Raw genomic sequence first — 20,802 nt, 5'->3', positions numbered from 1 at the left:
TTTAAGAAAATTTTTTGCAAACCTAGAAGTGCTGTAGCAGGGGTTCTTACCTTAGGGTCTGTGGATAGATTTCAGGGGACCTGTGAACTTGGATGGGAAAAAATTACATCTTCCTTTTCTCTAATTTTTTATTTCCTTTGTAATCCTACGTATTCTATTTTATGCCTTTAAAAGCACAGACACAGAAAAGGTTAAGAACTCCCATGCTATAGCAATGAGAGTTATTCATATTATTTTTAATAATAGAATTAAATAGCTGCCCTTCCAGGACCATGGCCTTCGGTCTCAATGGCTCCTCATGCCAGGTAAAATACTTCTACCCCAGGGGCTGGGCCATGAGAAGTCCAAGGTTGGCTTTGGGTTTTGGAAGATCTAGAGAGCACCAACCAATCCCAGCTGCTGCAGGTTGCCATGGAAGCAGTATGCTGTGGTTGAAAGGGGGTGGGGAGTGGGGAGTGGAGACAAGCTGCCCTAGGGTCTCACTGTCGGCTGTGAGGGAGGGAAGAGAAGGGGAGGGCGGGGCTTTCAGGACATTTGGAACCCAGCTCCAAAGTGGGCTTTTATGGTGAGAACTGAAACCATCTGTAGGCTAAGGCAAAATGGAGCAGGGTTCAGGGGGTGGGGAAAACATTGATTGGCTTCCCTTTCCTCAGGGCTTAGCTGTGGGAATGGGGCTTCACTTTCGCAGATATGCATCTTAGGCTCTGCTACACATCACTCCCCCCACCAAAAACACAAGACCAAAGAAGCATTTCCTTTCTCATGCTCAATGCCATGGAATAAAGGTCCCCTCTTCCAGCTATGGGGTCTCTCTCAGACCTACCTTTCCCTGACATCCCCTAGATTCTCAGCTCCCCAGGAACCTGGACCTAAATCCTTCCATGGTTTCCTCTTCTCCCAGCTCCCTCCCAATTTTACCCAAGTGGCATGAGGGAAGGCCAAGTTCCCCTCTGCAAAAGTATGGGCAGAGTGCTGGAAGAACAATCCAAAACCATGGGATCACAGATGCATTTGAGGATGGGGAGGGTCACTGAATATCAGAGGTGCAGAGGACCTTAGGATCCTAACTTTAGAGTGGTAAAGGATGTTGCAGGTCATCAAGTTCAACCCCCCTCATTTCACAGATGAAGAAAATGAGGGCCAGAGAGTGTCCAAGGTCACAAGTGGCAGAGCTGGGCTCCAAGCCCCAGACCTCCAACTCTAAAACGAATATTCTTTTCATTGTACCAGATTGCCTTTGAGCATAGAATGTCAGAGCTGGAAGGGAACTTGGAGACCATGTAGCCCAACTCTTTCATTTACAGATAGGGAAATGAAGGCCCAGAGAGAGAACGGCATGCCCATAACTCTTACCAATAATAAATCACAGAAATGGGGTTATCCTGACTGATGCTCTAAGCCTCAAGGTTTCCTGACCCAGGAGTACTTCACAGGGTCCTAAAGGAAAAGTGGTTGAGGAGGGCGTTGAAGTGGTGGGTGAGGGGTTGGGGGGCTGGAGGCCCAGACTTCAGTTCACAGTTCGCAAGTGACTGGTTGAGGAGATGCCAAGTGGATTAGGTGAGCCCGACATCCCTGCAGGTGCCTGCTCCCTGGAGTGTCCTCTTGATGGCTTCCCCTATAAAACTTAATGGCTTGCTACAATCTGCAATTCTAGTTTTAATGAGCTACCTCCACAAAACATTTATTTTTAGTTGGAAAAATAAAGCATCAGCTGGGCTTGGGCTGCCAGCCTCCCCTGAGAAGTCAGATCCTCTGACACTGGAGGGTGGGCTGGGAAATAGAAGCATCTTCTCCTTCAATCTGGATGACGTTGACATGGCAAGGGAGTCACCAGACCAATTGCCAACAGGCAAGCTCCCTCTTCACAAGTGCCCTCAGGAAAGGGACCTCTCTGTCTCCACTTACCTTAATTTGGGCACAGAAAGGCTTGATAGAACACAGTATATCAGAGCTGGAAGGGATTGTAGAGACAGTCTAGTTTTTTCCCTCTCTTTTGTACAGGGGGAAAGTGACTTGCTCAAGGTCATGCTATAAGTTAGTAACAGAGCCAGGAGCAGAATCAAGGTTTTCCAGACCCCAGACCCAACCCCTCCCTGGTTGGATGGAGACATCAATGCCAGCATAGAGGATAGCTCTTTCATATTTAATCCTTTCCTCCACTCATGGCTTTCCAGGTGCCAAAATGACCATGGACATTAACTTCCTCCCTCTGGGCCTCACTCTCCTCCTCTGTAGGATGAAAAGGTTGCACTGGATGATCTCAGAGAATCCTTCCATCCCTGACATTCTTTAGACTATGTTCTGAGGCTCCTGCCAGCTCTGCTATTCTATGTTCTCAGAACCCTTGTAGGAGGCCTCCCCTCAGATGGGGTTGTGTCTCTCCTGTTCTTCATTCTAACTAATAGAAAGTACAACTGCCAGGGTGCATAGAGGGCTGAAGGCACTGCAGGGACCCCTCACTACCATTCTGAGCACTCAGAGGGCTTTGGGAAGTTGATTCTGCCTGGTCCCATGGCCTTTAGACAGGCCGTTGAGAAACTGGAGGGCCTCCTGAGGAAGGGGACTGAGATAGTGATGGGCTTCCAGATCATGTCAGAGCAGGATGCTTTGAAGAAAGTGGGGTGTTTGGCCTACAGAGAAGAAGGCTGGGGGAGAAGGAGGAGAGGGGAAAGGTGATCTGGGACCCTGAAGAACTGTCATTCGGAAGGGCAACTGGACTTTTTTCTGCTTGACCCCAGTGGACAGAACAATGAATGGAATCTGCAAAAGGACAAGTTTGAGCTTGCTTCCAGGGCAGACTTCCTAACGACTAGAGCTTTCCCAGAGTGGAGCCGGCTGCCTCAGGAGGAAGCAGATTCTCTCTCACTGGGAGTCTTTAGGGAGAAACTGGATGACCCTTTGTTGGGGACACTGGAGAAGGTTTGAGGTACAAACAGGTTGGATTGGATGTCCTCTGAGTTCCCTGACTCTGAGATTCTGTGACTCTCCCTTTAGACCTGGGCTTCCCCAAGGGTGCTGCCTAGAGGGGTTTTTCAGTATAGTGGTGGCCTCGAGGGGTTCTGGAGAATTTCCAGCTGCAGGGTCCCCTCCAAGGGCTCTGTTGGGGTGAGAGACTCACTAGAGTGGGGTCTGTCCACCTCATTGGACAGAGTGCTCTGGGGGCCCAGCATGGGCCTAGTGGCTGTGATTAGGGGCAACTCCACATGGTTCCCGGCCTCCTTGGTGCCTGGGGGAGTGGAGCTTGTGCCTGTCCTGATGCCCCACCCCATCCTGGAGGTCACTTGCTCCAGAAGCTGCTGCTGGAAGTACCGTCCATTCAGCCCCCTTCTCCTGGCTGTGGTGCCCACTTGAGTCGCTGCAGTGCTGCTTGCTGGTTGGGCATCAGACTCCACGCCCATTTCAGTGGCAGATGCCACAGTCCCCTTGGCTTTAAGGTCCTCTGTGAGTCTGGGGTTTGGGGTGGCACCTTCTGTCCCTACCATGGCTGAATTCTGGGTCTCTGTGCCCGCTGGGAAGACTGTCTCTGTTTGGAAACCTCCTGGCATAGGTGTTCTGTCTACCATATTCATCCATGGATCCTCTTGTCTGGCCACCTCTGGCCCCGGGGACCTAGCTGTGACCAAGGAAGGCATCCCAGGGAATGGAACTGGGGTCCCTCCTGCCTTTCCAGACCCAGCCTCATTGGGAAGCAGGGAGGGATCCTGGGAGTGTTCATCAGCAGGGACCCCACTGAACACCAGAGGCTCCTGGGAGTCCAGGGGCAAGACATTCTCTTGGCTTGTGATGGGCAGATCCTCTGCAGACACAGCCTCTAGGCCCTCCCCATCAGTAGCAGGGTTATCTCGGTTCCTGGGTGGAGATGTGGGGTGATGGGCTGTAAGAGAATCAGGAACACCAAGACTTCAGCAGTTATAACTGTCAGCATTTACATACCATTTTACAATTATAATCTCATTCAGTGCTTACAACAGCTCTGTAAAGCAGGTGATATTATTATTTCCATTTTACAGATGAGGAGACTAAGGCAGTAAGTCCCTAGATTTGAACTTAAGTCTTTCTGGCTCTAAGTACAGTGTTCTACCCACTTTGCCACCTAGCTGTCACACTAGCTACCATGAAGAAAGTGTTGGTTTTGGAGTCAATGGAAGCAGCTCTGATTTTTCCTAGCTGTGGACAAGATCAGAGACTCATTTAAGGGCAGGAGGTGAAAATAAAGGGATGGATGAAAATGATATTACAGAGGGAGAACTGACAGATTCGGGGACTGATTGGACATGGGGTATGGGGGAAAGGAAGTAGTCCCTGGGAACACTAGCATTTCCATCCTGGGTGACTGAGGCAATGCTGGTGCCTTTTTTAGAAACTAGGGATGCAGTAATGAAAGCTTGGGCTGGATTGGGGGTGGGGGGAGTAGAGAGGGGAGAGGACAGGGTGGGGACACAACAGTATTTTCTTCTTCAGCCCAAATAATCCTCCCCCAAACAACCCAGTCAGGAACGGAACCTGTGGATCCCCCCAAGGCAGGCGGGGATGGGGATAAATATATCCTGTCCCAATATGTTCTGTTCTAGCCAAAAATAGGGAATGTGAGCTGTGGAGACTGTGCTTGCTGGTAGCTGAGAGGTGAAAGTGGGGGGTGAGAGAAGGGGAGCATCAAGAAGGCAGGGACCTGGATTCCATGGAAGGGAATATCAGAGGAGATCAGAATGTATGAGGTCAGAGCTGGAAAGGACCTTAGAACAGAGAATGGCAGAGCTGGGAGGGCCCTTAGAACACAGACTGTCAGAGCTGAGAGGGCCCTTAGGACACTGAATGTCAGAGCTGGGAGGCCCTTTAGAGCTGAGATTGTCAGGGCTGGTAAGAACCTGAGAGATCATTTGGTACCCTATCCTCTCCTCAGCTATAATGGCCTCCCCCCTCTCTCTCTCTAGACCCTGTGACCTCATCATCGTCCATGCTCATTTCATGGTGATTCCTTGCTCTGACTCTGTTTTGGTGGCCGCGGGGAGATGAAGGGAGGGGATAGATGGGGGAGGAAGAGGGTCTCTCAGGAGGCAGAAGGTCCTTTATCAGGGAGCCAGGACAAGGTATATTATAAACCTTGATTACATTTTAATCAAGTCTGATAGTGCAGGGTTGGGGGGAGAGGGGGAAAGAGTGCGATTAGTTCACAAAACCAGCTGTCCCTTCTAGACACACTGACCTTGAAGGGTGATCACCCTGTCCAGGGTCTGCCTTCTCTAGACACAAAGATCTACCTCCCCAGTCCTATCTCTGACACTTACTGTGTGACCTTGGGCAAGTCACTTAAACTCCATGGGCCTCAGTTTCCTCAACTATAAAATGGGGGAGTTGTACTAGATGGCCTCCACTTAGTCAACAGACATTTGTTAAGTACCTGTTATGTGCCAGGCACTGAACTAAACATCGGGGATATAAAGAAAAGCAAAAACAGTCCCTGCTCTCAAGGAGCTCACATTCTAATTGGGGAGACAATATACAAATGACTATGTCCATGCAAGACATATACAGGGTAAATTGGAGATCCGAGCACCTTTCCATCTCTAATCTATGAACCTATGAGCCTCTCAACTACGCTTGCTTCAGGAAGTTGCAGACATACCTGCCATGGTATAGAGGTTGTGCAGCTAGGTGGGACAGTGAGTAGAATGCTGGACCTGTAGTCAGGCAAGACCTGAGTTCAAATCCCACCTCAGACATTTACTAGCTGTGTGACTCTGGGTAAGTCACTTAACCTCTGTCTGCCTCAGTTTCCTTATCTGTAAAGTGAGGATGATAATAACACCTTGCAGGGTTGCTGTAAGAATCAAATGAGATAATATATGTAAAGTGCTTCACAAACCTCTATCTATCTAATTTTACATAAAAGATATTATTATTATTATTATTATCATTATTATTATTGAAACCCGGATATGAAGTAATCAGGACATGAAGATTTTTTGTCCTGGTTTATCACTCACTTGCTTTGTGACTCCGGGCAAATCACTTCTCTCTGGGCCTCAGTTTCCCCCTCTGTAAAATCAGCTCTGATAATCTATAGTCTAAGGTCTAATGTCATCACCTGAGACATTCTGTGACTCTGAGCACAACAGGCCTCCCAGAAGTGACCGGGACAAAAGATCAGAGAAGCTTAGAAACTTGTATGGACATGCACTTCCCAGGTTCCCCCATCCTTGCTTATCCTTCATCCCAGTCACTGCTGGAAGATCTATCACATGTGGGACAAGCAGGAGGTGAGGAACCACAACCTTTTCCTCCCTTCCCTGAGGTGGATGAGACCCAGTCTTGGACATCTCAAACTGGGTATTCCGTCGAGATCTTAAAACAACATACCTAAAACTGAACTCATTATTCCCCCACCCTCACCCCAAACCCTCCCTTTTTCCTAGTGTCTTTATTACTGTTGAGGGCATCACCATCTTTCCATCCCCCAGGTTCTCAACCTAGGTATCACCCTCAACTGCTCGCTGTCTCTCACTCCCCATATCCAGTCTCTTGCCAAGGCCTATAGATTTTACCTTCATCACATCTCTCATATATGCCCATTCTCTCCTCCGACACTGCCACCACCCTGGTGCAGGTCCTCATCACCTCACCTCCAGACTATTGCAATAGCTGCTGGTGGGTCTGCCTGCCTCAAGTCTCTCCTTATTCCAGCACAACCTCAACACAGCTGTCGAATTGGTCTTCCAGGACTACGCATGTTACTCCCCTACTCAATAAACTGCAATGGTTCCCTGTCACCTTTAGGATGAAATACCACATAGCTGGTGCATACATTTGCTGAGTGACTGACTGATGGTCTCTGAAGCCCTGGCTTTTGTCTCAGTAAACCAGCTTGGATACGAAGCTGATGAATGTTGTGGTGTTTGTGCTCCTAGGAGTGGAGATGTGCTGCCATGAACCTTCTGCACTCTCTGATCAAGTCCTAAACTGTGACCAACATCACATATTTCAGAGCTAGCTGATTGCGTTGGGGCTCAGTCTTGAATTAGAGTCCAGGCTTGAATTAGAGGAACAGGTTGAAAATCATTAGCCCATCTAGAGAGGAAATTCATAACTTCCAACTGAATAACAGATTGTAGCCCCAATAATCTATCAGCTTGCAGAAAGCTAGAGCAGATGTCTAGAAGTTGCTTCTTCAGCAGAAATGGGTAGGGGTAGAAGGGAAATGAAAGCAAGACTTTGCCCTGGGGCTAGAGTAATCCCTACCCCCCCCCATTTCCCTTTCTAATCCCTCTGATTTTGTTTTCATCTCTGGAGCCCAAGCATTTAGCAGAATGTCACATTTGTTGAATGAATGCATACCTCGGTAGCAGTAGGCATCAAACTTGGCTGAGGGTTCAGGAAAACCAGTACGGTTGGAGAAATTGTAGAGGGTCCGGACCCCAGGAGCCTCACCACCGCAGCGCCGCCTGGGTGTCTGAATGGGATAACGAACACTGCCATCCGCCAGCCAGCCTGGGTCACATTGGTCAAGGCCCTCCTGCCAGGCCAAGTAGAGGTGACCCACAGTAGCCAGAACTGCTCCCTGGCTCTGGCACTGAGCCCGGGCTCCCCACAATGTGAGTCGGCTGGGTGGTGACACGTAGAAGACTTCTCCTACCAGAAGAACAGGAAGGTGAAGGTCATCCTGGGCCCTCAGACATCCCAAACTGAACCAGATGGAGGGGGTGGTAGGGAAAGTGGCAGAGAAGGAAATTTTCAGTGTAAAGGACCTCAGCTGGGCTGGGCAATCTGAGTTAGAGTCCATGCACGATCTTGGTAGGTTGCTTTAGCTCTCTGGGTTGCAGGGGAAAGGAAAGACACAGGGTGGGCAGTCATGGCAAGTGCTTAGGCTGGGAAATAGTAAGTATTGAACTGGAATTGATAGGTCTTATACTTGCCTCTCAATTCCCGGGCAAAACAATAAACATCATAGTGTTCGTGAGGATCTCGTCGGCCATAGCTGCGGACCCCTGGTAGGCTGTTCCGGTCTCCATAACAACCAGGCCTAGACAATGTGATGGGATACCTAAGAGAAGACCAATTTCAGTTAATAAGTTAATGGCAATAGTGTCTCCCACTCCCCTGGGATATTGGAATAAGAGAGACAGGCGTGAGAAGTCCTCAGGGCTTAAAGGTCGGTCGTGCCCTTTGGAGCTCATATCACCTTCTCGCCTTCCTGAGGTAGATGGACAGAGGTAGGGAGAAGGATGAAGAAGATGACTACTGAATGAGCAAGCTCGTGAACCCTAAGGTGCCCTCCATCTCTGAGATTCTAAGGTTCTAGAAACCAACATCCCTTTCCCTAAAGTCATCAGGTCCACCCAGCCACCACCTCCAAGCAGCACCCACAGCTTTGAGGGGCTGGCCCAAGTTGATGCTCTCCTGCTGTCAGTGGCTCCGTCCCCTCCCATCTCCCGGGCCCCACTCACCGGACGCTATGGTCGGACAGCCAGCCAGCGTCACAGTTGTCATAGCCATCCTCAAAGGCAGCCTGCAGATGGCGGGGGGCTGCGATGACAGCAGAGTTGCGGCGGCAGGCTTCCCGAGCTGCCTGGAAGTTCAAGGTATAGCGGCCCAAGGAAGCTCGATAGTGGAATACAACGCCTGGGGAATGAAGGGATGGGTGGAAGAGGGACATTATGGGCAGGGCTCTCAGGGATGTAAGGGATACTTTAAACCTTCAGTCACATAAGGGCATCTCTCACTAAGAGGCCACAGTGATAATGTATATAGTATACTTTTCAAATCTTAAAACCCTATATCTATGTCAGTCGTCATTGTCATCATCATTCTCATCATCAGGGCAAACCTTTCTACTTGGGTCTGCTCGCCTCTCCTCCAGGAAGCCTGCCCTGATCAACCCCTCCCAAGCTAGGATTACTCCAGCATCTGTTGGGACAACATGTGTGTCTGAGTTGCTTATATATAGCACCCTCTCCCATTGCAAAATTGTGAATTCAATAAAGTCTGACCTTCAGCTTTCTCCATGCTAAAGGCCCAGTCTGGCCACCCGCAGCCCCCCAGCCAGGTACTGACCAGTTACTTCCAGGGGCAGTAGGTCCTGTTCATCCTCAATGCCAGTCACCACCTCACAGCGGTAGAGGCCAGCATCACTGGCCCGCAGGGGCCCTAGCACCAGGGTGGCATTGGAACGGTCCTGAGGGTATCCGGGCAGTGTCACCCGGCCCTGCCAGCCACGTGCCACCTTTACCACATTGTCCTTGGCTACCAGAACTGGTAGTTCCACCCTCTGGCCTGAGGCAGCCCGAACCTTGGTCCACTTGACCCGAGCTGGGTCGTGTGGAGGGCCAGGCTCCCGTGGGTGTTGAAGGACAAAGAGGCATGGTAGGGCCACCAGCTCTGCCAGCCCCGCCCGCATGGTACCATGGGTCACCTTCTGAATTCGGATCACTTCTTCACCATCCTGGGTTCCTGAGCCAGACGAAACAAGAGCTATGTTAATCTGGCTGAAATAGAATCTAGAGGTCATGTACTTCAGCCCAACTGTCGCATTCCCTCTGGCCCTACATGCCTGGCCCCCTTCCTCATCTGATAGAAATCAGTTTCAAAGAATCACAGATGGGCCCTTAGAACATAAAAAGTCAGAGCTGGAAGCCTCTTTGCAATCATTTAGTCCAACCCACTCATTTTATAGACAAAGAAACCAAGTCCTTGAGTGGGGAAATGACCTGCCCAAAGTAGAATGTTGGAGGTAGGGTTTGACCCCAGGTATCATGAGGGAGGCAGCTAAGTGGCACAGTAGATAGAGCTCTGTGGATAGAATACTCAGGAAGACCTGAGTGCAAATTTAGCCTTAGATACTTACTAGCTATGTGAACCTGGGCAAGTCACTTAACCTCTGTTTACCTTAATCCACCAGAGAAGGAAATGGCAAACCACTCCAGTATCTTTGCCAAGAAAACCCCATAGATAGTATTGATGTGATATTGTCTATGAAGTCACAAAGAATCAGACACGACTAAACCATCTTTTTTACTATTTCCCTATCTTTTAATTTAATAAATATTTACAGCTAGGCCCTGATTTGTTAGAATAACAAATCCCCTGAAGTGGTCAAATTATTCAAATTAGTATTGCATATTTTTACTGAGCTGGAACCAATAACCATATTTTACATCGTTATAATTTTGAATAGTGCAAATTCAAATACATGCTTATGACTTCAGGGGATTCATTATTCACTCTAATCAAGACCTAGCTCTATTGAATGCCTATTATCAAGTCAGTATGCCAGGTGCTTGTTAATAACATATTTATAACATGACCAGAGGCAGATAGGTGGCACAGTGGATAGAGCACTGGCCTTGGAGTTGTGAAGACTTGAGTTCAAATGGGACCTCAGACACTTACTAGCTGTGTGACCCTGGGCAAATCACTTAACCTCTGTCTGCCTCAGTTTCCTCATCTGTTAAATAGGGATAATAATAGTACCCATCTCCTAATGTTGCTGTGAAGATCAAAAGAGATAACATTTGAAAAGCATTTAGCATGGTGCCTAGCACATAGTAGGTGCTCAAATGCTTGTTCCCCTCCCCCTTGACTACTACTGCTAGTTCATATCGGCATTGTATTGCAAAGTTTACATAACACTTTCAATAAACTGGTGAGGTATGTATATGCCAATAATCTCTTCAGCTCGGGTTTATCACGAACTTGCTTTTAAAATATTTTGAAAACTGCAATTCAATATAATTGGTTTCCTTACGTAACTAGGTGGCGCAATGGATAGAGTGCTAGGCCTGAAATCAGGAAGCTTTGAGTTCAAATCCAGCCTCAGACAGTCATTAGTTATATGACCCCGGGCAAATCACTTAACTTCTGTCTGCCTCGGTTTTCTCAACTATAAAATGAGGATCAAAAGAGCACCTACTTGCCAGAGCTGTTGTGAAGATCAAATGAGATAATATTTGGAAAGTGCTTAATATAGTACCTAGCTCATAGTAGGTGCTTAATAAACTTTTGTTTCCTATATCAAATTGCTTGCCTTCTCAATAAGGGGGGATGGGGAAGGAGGAAGGGAGAGAATTTGGAACTCAAAGTTTTAGAAATGAATGTTAAAAGTTATTTTTTACATGTAACTGGAGAAAATAAAATACCAAATTAAAATTTTGTTTGTTTCTTTCCTTATTTCATGCATTTACAAACATGATTCTGAGAGAGGGGATCCACAGTATTTCTCAGAGTGATTGCTCAAGGGGTGGAGGACACATAGAGAGGCGAGGGACCCCTGCTCTTATGGATCTGTGATCTCCTGAGTATGGCTCTTGCCCCCATTGTACAGAACACAGGCCATCCATGCCTGACGTAGATATTACAAATATTACTAGTCTTACTTTTCAGACTGGAAATTGAGGCTCAGAGAGGTAAGTGACTTGCCCAAGATCAGATAACCAGTAAATGGCAGAGTAGGGATTTGAACTCTTGATTCCAAGCCTAGCGCTGTTTCCTGAGGAACAACATGGCACAGTGGAGAGTGTTGGTCTTCAAATGTCAGCAAGCCAGCATTTAGATAACACTTCCCAAATACGATCTCATTTGATTCTCATAACAACCCTGGGAGGTAAGTGTCATTGTTACCCCCATTTTACAGATAACAAAACCAAGGTGGAAGTTAAGTGACTTGCCCAGGGTCACACAGCTAAGGTGTGTCTGTGGATGGATTTGAACTTCCCAACTCCAGCATTAGTGTTCTATCTCCTGCACGAACTAACTGCCTCACAACCTTTGCCGCTGCTAGGGCTGGGGCTGGGAGCTTTCATGTCCTGGAAGAAGTCACACAATGACTTTGGATGAGTCATACGATCTCTCTGGGTGTCAGCCCTCTATTTGTAAAAGGAGGGGGGCTGGATTAGATAAGATCTGAGGACCCTTCCAGCTCTAACCCCATCCTATTCCCCACAATCACATCTGTGGCTAGTAATGGTTGGGCCCAGGGGAAGCAACATGGAAGTGCTCTTGAATCAACTTTTAAAGATCAAGTCAGTGAAGTAGGAGGAGAGACCTTGGAATTTAGGACACAAAGACCCTGTGGTGAAGAGATAGAGGTCCTAGGATATCAATCCATATGGGTGAAAACCCCAGGATGTTATCTCTGAGTCTTCTGCTGGGGCAGGGGTGAGGGAGAGGAAGAGAAGATAGCCGGGGAGTGAGGAGGGACTAGAGCACAGCTAAGCTAGTCACACACTCACCTGGGAAGAAGGAGATGGGGAGAAGATGCTCCCATAGTTAGCCTCCCATTTTTAACTAATTATTCTGGATAACTAGGGGCAAAATTAGTTATTTCTACCCACACAAGTCTTATGAGCACTTAACTTAGTATCCTAGGAACAAATCCCAATTGTCCTGCCCTTATTGGGGTTCACCTCACTTTTATAGAGGGTTTAATGTTCCCAAAGTGCTTACTTCCAAGATGTTTTCACATGCATTATCTGATTTTTAAATCAAAGAATGTCAGATCTGGAAGGGATCTCAGGCCAATTTCTTCATTTTATAGATGAGGGAATCGAGAGGAAGCATGCATGACTTAGCCAAGGTCACACACTGAATCAGTGGCAAAGTTGGGAGCAGAATCTGAACTTCCTCGGTCATTGGGATATGACTTCCCTTTCTCCCCTCCCAGAACTCAGATACATTAACAAGCTGCTGGGGCCATCCCTAAAGGTACTAGGGCTGAGGGCTCTTAGAGAGAAGACCCCTGGGCCAATGGGGGAAATTCTGAGGGTCTCACAGTCAAAGATTTCCCTAGTAAGGCAGAGCTAGGCCATATAGTGGATAGTGCTAAGAAGATGAGAGCTGAAATTCTTGAGACACAGCTCTCAACCCTAGTTTTTCATATTTAAAAAGAGGAGGTTGAATTTAATGGTCTCTAAGGCATCTAGCTTTAAATTGATTTCATAGGATCATTGAAACACCTATGGGGACAGGCTTACTTCAGTCACCTATCTCTTCAGTACCGTCCTGAGAGCCAACCCTGCCTTAACCCTCTATCCCTTGGGCTCATGGGACCTATCTAGAACGTTTAGGACTTCCCCTTAACAAAGAAGTTCCCTTCCTGGGCTCCACCCCCATATTTCGCAGACTATCTCATATAGAGGAACAGAGTCGTACACAGGGATGAGAGCTAGTTTTTGGCTTCTGTAAAGTGGAGTAAGAGTCATTTCCAATTCAAAAGAAACTCCAGACTGCTTGTCTCCATGTCAGTATTGTCCTGCTCTGCGCAGAAAGGTCATCCCATCAGGGGTGGGGAACCTCTGGCTTCGAGGCCATATGTGACCCTCTAGGTCCTCGAGTGTGGTTCTTTGACTGAATCCAAACTATTCTGTGAAGTTTGGATTCAGTCAAAGGGCCACACTCGAGGACCTAGAGGGCCACATGTGGCCTCAAAGTCACAGGTTCCCCACCCCTGTCTAGATCATTCCAAGATAGAGGGGCAGGAGGTAATGCTCAGGAGGCTTTTGGACCAATACCAGGGACAGAGAAGAGAAGATGCTGAGGATAAGTGAGTGGAATCAGGGGTCAACACCCAGGCAGTGCCTCTCTGAGCTGTTGGCAGGGTGGGCTGGAAGCCTCATTTGTCTCCTTGCTGGCTTACGAAATAATGAGCAGCCGGACAGTTGCCACCAACAGAGAGAATGCCAAGGAGCATGGTCATCCACACTGAGTGGAGAGGAGCCATATAAAGGCTCCAAGTCAGGGCTATCCTGGCTCTATAACCTCATGAGAAGGAAGAAGGGGAAATGCCATCTTTTGGATGACAGGTCCCTGGGGCCCATGGATGAGGCCATTTGGTGGAGGAGAGAGATCACAGGATTACAGAACTAAAGCAGAAAGAGGCCTCAGAAATCATCTCATTTTACAGATGATTAAACCAATGCCCTGAGAGGTTAAGTGACTTGTTAGCCAGCTAGGTGGCATAGTGGGTAGAGTGCTGGGCCTAGAGCACTGAGTTCAAATCTGGCCTCAAATACTTACTAGCTGTGTGGCACTGGACAAGTCATTTTACTGCTGTCTGCCTCAGTTTCCTCATCTGTAAAATGGGAATAATAATAGCATCTGCCTCCCAAGGTTGTTATAAGGATAAAATGAGATAATATTTGTAAAGTACTTAGCACAGTGCCTCGTGTTTAATAAGCACTATGTAAATGGTAGCTATTATTATTATTAAATAGTAAGCAGAATTTAAACCAAGATTCTCTGAGTCTAAACACAATGTTTGATCATAGGCCTAGCAATCAGGTAAACCTGGTTTTGAATCTAATCCCTTCTCTTCTCTGGGTCTATATTTTCACATCTATGAAAGGAAAGGATGAGATTAGAACAGCTCTCAATTTCTTTCTAGATTTGACATTCTTTGAAGTGCTCTGAGCTCCTCACCTCAAACATACACTGTTCTCTTCTCCCTTTGTGTGTTTATCCACATGATTCCTTATATTCCATCGCCTTTTGGTGTTAGATTCCTATCTGTCCTTTAAAACCAAACTCAAATGCCACCTCCTCCGTGAAGCCTTCCCTCATGCCTCTGGTCAGTAATGACCTTCTCACTCAGATCTTAAGTACTTTGCATCTCTCTGGTTAACTTATCATTTAATACGTAAATTATTATTTTATTTTATTTTTTGCCTTTTTTTTTTGGTGAGGCATTCAGGTTTAAGTGACTTGCCTAGGGTCACACAGCTAGTAAGTGTCAAGTGTCTGAGGCCAAATCTGAGGATTTAAACTCAGGACCTCCTGACTCCAAGGCCAGAACTCTATCCCCTGTACCACCTAGCTGCCCTATAAATTATTATTTTAAAAAATTATCAAAGTTATCTATGTGGATGTCACCCGTCCGCTTAACTGTAACCTCAAAGAGGGCAAGGACCAGGTCTTAGCTAAACTGTATATCTCTGCCAGCATTCAACACAGGTCTCTGTGTTGAAGATACATTAAATATGTGCTGAATTAATAAGACCATCCCCTTCTCTTTACCCTTTTCTTGTGCATACCTTGTACTAGCAGTAACCGATCATAGCAGGCTTGTTGTGTCCTCCCCCACCCCCACTCCCATTCCCACTCCCTTTCTCTCCCCCAAGCCCTCAGAGGCTTTCATTGGAAGGGTCCATCAGGTGCATGACAGTGTTAATGAGGACATGTGCAAGTTTGCATAGATTTGCATAAGTATATTCTCTGGCAGCTTCAGAGGCCTCATAGGGTCATTTCCTTCCCTCCCTGAAGCTGGGCAGGTCTGAGCATTTCCATCTCCTCCACCTCCCAGGAGAGGGAGGCTAAGAGTCTGATTAGGAGGGAAAACAGGCAGGAGAGTAGAGAATATTGAGGGACAGTTTTCCATATTTCCTTTTAAATAGTATTACTATGTTAGTCCTGATACAGGTCACCCCTTGTCCCCAAAGCTGATTTGTATAAAACCTGAATGAGGCTAGAATCAAGCTGAGTTTTATTCATTTCAATCATCAAAACCCCCACCTTTGCATGAACAGAAAGCACTATTAACACGTGTACAAGACACCACATGAAACTTTCAAAGTAAATCCAATCTGGGGGTGCAGTCATTTTGTGCAATTATTTTTCAGTATATGAATATATGGTTTTCCTGTTAGGAATGCAGTCTATATTTAATGGCAGCCTATATTCTTGCCAATATAGCATTTCTAGCATTTTTTTTCTTTCTTTGTAAATGAATATCTATGTCTAAAGACTATGATAAAGCAAAGAGATGGGATGGTGGTAGCAGGCATCTAATGGGGGCAGTATTTGGATATGGGAGGTTAGAGCCTTAGGAATGAGCTTCCTGAGGACAGGCCTGGGAACTCATTGGGAAGGAGGTCCTCACCACAGGTTACTTAAGTCTAGACATAGCAAAAGGGGAACCTTTGTGGGCTGAGACAGGGAAGTCAGGTCAAAAAGCATTTATTAAGTGCCTGATATGTGCTAAGGACCATGCTAAGCAGTGGGGATACAAAGAAAAGAAAAAACAAGCCCTTTTTTCAAGGAGCTCACAGTTTAATGAAGAGGCAACATGTAAACACTTATTGCAAAGAAGGTATAAATAGGATCTGTGTAAGCAAGAACTTGGGGCAAAATCTGAAATCGTATCATGAAATTGGGGAAGGTATGTAGGCAGCAATGGAGCTCATCAACTCAAGCAGACAAATGGCTACAGCTCCTTCTCTAAACTGGAGAGGGGGATTCCGACAAGACCTAGTTCTCCAAAGACTCCTGGGCCTTCAGCCCAGAGTCAGATCCCAGGCTTGGGACCCAAGGAAGAAAAGAATGCCACAGGAAGGGAGAGAGCAGACAGAGAGTATCAGAGGGTGGGCAAAGATTCCCCACCCCTTCCTGCCCTTGGTTCTTCCCCATCTCCCCAGGTACCAACTTACCCTGCCCCCAGGCCCAGAGCAGTAACAGCTGGAGCAGCAGGCCTCGGGCAGCCCAGAAAGATGGGCTCCCCATCCTGAACCTGGAATAAAAAGGAAGGGAGAAGAGGAAAGATGAGCTTTCTCTCAATCTCAGCTCCTGGTTAGTAACCTTTCAGTAATAGGCTGGCTGGGGCAGCTGGATCCAAGCCTTCTTCTAGAAAAATGAGGCCAGGAGAAGGCCCACTGTGGAGGCCAAGTGAACTCTTCCGGCCTAAGGTACAACCCTAGGGACTTAGTGTCCTTTCCTAACATTCCAAAGTGACCTTCCTTTCCCCATGTAGCACCAGAGCACCTGGACAACTGTGTCCTACTCCTCTCTGTGGAAGGAACTTTATATTACAATGCATCCAGGTTCATCTTCTGCCTTTTCCCAATACAACACAAAGAATAATTCCCACATCCCATCCCCAGATCCTCAGGGTTCAGTCCCATCCTCAAACTGAACACACAACACAAGAGTGATTCCTGAAGATTTAGCCGACTTTCTCGATCCCTGAGTCCTTCCATATACGTAGCAATGGCTTCCCAACCAGGGCATAGCACCACCCTTTTGTCCCCACACAGGAACCCCTGTGGCCCAGACTACTTACACACAATGGCTCCCAAGGTCCAAATATATGCCCAACTATTCTATAAGAAGAAAGTGGTGATCCACTCCATTTCCCCTACGCTCACTGTCTCACTAAACTGTACTCCAAGCAAGCTGGCTCGGGGAAGGTACTGCCAAGGTCAGTGCTGTGTATGCACCTCTCCAAGATAATGAGCAACAATCCATCCCCAGGGCAATGAGAAGCATCATTCCCATTCTCTCCCCACAACCATTATCTGCCTTGCAATGTCTCTTTCCATCCCTAACCCAGCAAATACCTTGTCTAATCATCTATGTCTCTTTTTTTCTGGGTCTCTCTCTTATTTTTTCCCAGGTCTATCTGTCTAGCTTTCTTGGCCTCTCTCAGTCTCAGTCTCTTTGTATCTCTTATAGACTCAATATCTTTTCTTTCCTGCTCCCTTTTCTTCTTTCTTGTGTCTAATTTTTTTGGTTCCCTGACTTTGCCATTCAATGCCACCCTCCACCCTCATTTCCTGATGGCACAGGTTCTCTAGGATTGAGGGGATGTCAAGGAAACTATTGCTGACCTAGACTAGAAATCCTACATGAAATCTTCCGCCAACCCAGATTCCACTTGCCCAGAGTAATAGACCCAGGGCCTATGCTCTGCCCTAAAGTTAATGCTCACCCTAGAGTTTTTGCTAATCCTTTTGAGATGGTGAATCAGTCCAGCTTTAAAAGTGAATGTGCTTCCTCCCTGGGTTCTTTTGAAGAGATGAGGGAGGAGGTACATGTGTTTTCAGATTTTTTTTAATGTATTGATCAGTTTTGCTGATTTTGTTCTCTTTTTAATTTTTTTCTTTTAAAATTATTAGTTGTCATGTGGAATGGATCTCTAGGAGGAAGGATGAAAAGGAACACAGGAGAAATTTTAGGCAATGTAAAAACCAAAGATTTACATAAAAACTTATTTTTTAAAAAAAGGTGGCTGTCCTCTACATAGTCCCTCTTCAGATAAACACTACCAGCTTCCTGGAAGAGGTGGGCCTTGAGGAAAGTCATGACATTCTCCCTATAGCCAGAAAGTCATTTTTCTACCCCCTCTCAACCATCTTTCTGACTCTTGAAGATTTCTCACATCCAGATTTAGAGCCAAGGGCCTCTGAAAACTCCCCCCTTTGCTGTTGTTCCGTTGTTTCAATCATGTCTGATTCTTTGTGACCTCATTTGCAATTGTCTTGGCAAAGATACAGGAGTGATTTTGCTAGTTCCTTCCCGAGTTGGTTTTTTAAGGAAACTGAGGCAAACAAGTTTAAATGACTTGCCCAGGGTCAAACAACTAATAAGTGCCTCAGGTGAGATTTGAGCTCAGGTCTTCCTGACTCCAGGTGTGGTGTTCTATCCACTGTGCCACTTAACTGACCCCAAATTCCCCCTACTAGCCCTCAAAGAAGGTTGCACCATGTACCAGGCAGCCCATCCAGGAGATGGATGGTACCAGTCCCAGCCCCAGCCCTAGCCCTAGCTGGCTGCAGAACTCAATGCCTCTGCTTCATCAGGGCCCTACAGAGGATGTGGCCAATAAAGACACTGTTTGGGAAGAGGGAGACTGGCTTAGTTGGGGGTAAGCAAGGACTATGGAACTGTAGAGAAAACCTCAGAGAAACTAATTCTGCTCTAGAATCAGAAATGCCTAATCCCAGAAAGGGGTTAGACAAGATGGTAGAATGGAAAAAATTTAGGAGTGGGGATCAGGAGGCCTGGGTTCTCGCTCATTCTCTCCCACTAACTCCCTGTATGACCTTGGATCAGTGCCTCACTGTACTCCTGGGTCTCAGTTTCCTCATCTCTAAAAGGAAGTGGTTGGATTAAGTGGTTTTGAACTTGGAGTTCATGAACCTAAAAAAAATTGATAATTAGATTTCAATATAATTGTTTCCTTTGTAATTCTATGTATTTCATTTTATGCATTTAAAAACATTATTGTGAGAAGAGGCTTCATCATAGGCTTCATCAGACTGCCAAAGGGGTCCATGACGTTAAAGAGTTTGAGAGTCCCTAGACTAGTTTTGGTCTCCAAGATCCCTTCAAACACCAATGTTCCATGTTCTAAAGTCCTTTCCAGCTGTCATAGAATTTCAGAGCTGGAAGGGACCTCAAAGGTCACTCGATCCAATCTATATTGGAACCCTTGGTACACAATTCCAATGAGTGATCAGTCTCCAGCTGAAGACTCTAGTGACAGGAACAACAGATTGCTTCCCGAGGCAACCCAGTACATTTTTTGGATACCTCTAATTGTCAATATGATTTTCCTTACATAGAGCCCCAAACCTGCCTCTTGGCTACTTTTCCCCATTGTTCTTAGTTCCACCCTCTAACAACAAGTAGAATGAGTCTAATTTCTCTTCCACAAAACAGGCTTTCAAATACTTGAAGGCATTTATCATGTCCCCTCTAAGCCAGGCTGAAAATGCACGGTTCCTTCACCAATCCTCATCTAAGCAAAATCTCTTGTTATCTTACCGTCCTCATCCTCCTCCTCTGGATGCATGCCCATTTGTCAGAATATCTCCAAAAAGGATATGCCCACAAAGGTGCTGGGTGGTGCAGTGGCTAGCTAGAGCAATGGACCTGGAGGCAAGAAGACCCCAGTTCAAATCCCACCACAGACACTTCCTAGCTGTGAGATACTGGCCAAGTAATTTAAACTCTCTCAGCCTCAGTTTCCTCATCTATAAAAATGGGGATAATAATAGCACCCACTTTGCACGGTTGTTGTGAAGAATCAAATGATGTAACATGTGAATTACTTTGCTAACCTTAAAGCTATTATTATTGTTGGTCTTATTGAATCCAAGCTTTTGGCTTCAGTCTGATCAGAGTAGAGTCCAGCAAGGCTAATACTCCCTTATCTCTGGACCTTCCCCACTCCATCTCCTCCCTACCCCTCACAAGTTCCTGAAGGGCAGGGTAGGGTAATGGAAAAAGCTCAGTTTGGTGTCAGAGGGTCTGCATCCCAGGACCAGTTCTGCTACTCTCTAGCTTCACAACCTTGGCCAAGTAACTTCCTTCGCTAGGTCCTAGTTTCCTCCCAACACTCAGATTACCTGCCTCATGGGATCATTTTAAGGACAGCACTTTGTAAAGCTGAAAGAGCCAGAGAAATGCTTTATTATTGTTGCCCATCTTTGTATCTGCTCCAGTGATGAGCATAGCAAGTTCCATAGAGCAGGGACTTAACAAATATCTGCTAATGAACAAATGAATTGTTATATGATTCTATTGTTCCATCTTTCTAAGGTTCTATTCCATGAATCCAAGATTCTAGGATTCTATTCCAGGGTTCTGCGAATGACAAGAGGAAGAAATGTGTCATAGGACAAAGAGAATTTCCCCTGATTCATAACAGCAGGCAACATCAAGGGTTTGTAATCCTCCCCTCTCTATCCATACCCTGATCCCCAGGGAGTTCTGGCATCCATTTAATTAACAAGGGACCAGCCACCCAGGACAGCTGCTTCTGCTGTCTAACCTATCTGCCTCAGCTAGGCCCCCACCCTGGATTGTATCCTGGTCTTAAATATCCAGGGTGTCAGAGTGGTTCAACAGGAAGGAAAAAAAAGCCTTAGATTGAGAGTCATGAGATCTGGATTGAGGTCTCTGCTCTGCCATTGAATCTTGGGCAAATCATGTTCCCTCTCTGTGCCTCCATTTATTCATCTCTCAAATAGGGGAATGGAGTTGGATTAGATGGCCTCTCAGCCTAGCTCTGACATTCTAGGTTCCAAGTTCTCACAGCCC

The 20,802-nt window shown here is 46.6% G+C and overlaps 1 protein-coding gene across 1 annotated transcript in view; it reads right to left on the bottom strand.

Moving 5' to 3' along the window:
* NCAN (neurocan) overlaps positions 1-16,482 on the bottom strand; it is a 52,249-nt gene extending 35,767 nt beyond the window's left edge. Inside the window, exons 1-6 of the mRNA XM_027851361.1 lie at positions 16,410-16,482; positions 9,049-9,444; positions 8,442-8,616; positions 7,911-8,038; positions 7,333-7,626; positions 3,119-3,874 (exon numbers count right to left, since the gene is read on the bottom strand). Of these exons, the coding sequence (XP_027707162.1) occupies positions 3,119-3,874; positions 7,333-7,626; positions 7,911-8,038; positions 8,442-8,616; positions 9,049-9,444; positions 16,410-16,482 (1,822 nt within the window). The remainder of the gene's footprint in view (positions 1-3,118; positions 3,875-7,332; positions 7,627-7,910; positions 8,039-8,441; positions 8,617-9,048; positions 9,445-16,409) is intronic.
* Positions 16,483-20,802: the final 4,320 nt, after the last annotated feature.

Source organism: Vombatus ursinus, unplaced genomic scaffold (genome assembly GCF_900497805.2).
Source record: "Vombatus ursinus unplaced genomic scaffold, bare-nosed wombat genome assembly UNPS02009173.1, whole genome shotgun sequence".
Taxonomy (NCBI): domain Eukaryota; kingdom Metazoa; phylum Chordata; class Mammalia; order Diprotodontia; family Vombatidae; genus Vombatus; species Vombatus ursinus.
The sequence above is the reverse complement of the archived record's forward strand: the minus strand, read 5'-3'. Positions and strand labels throughout refer to the sequence as shown.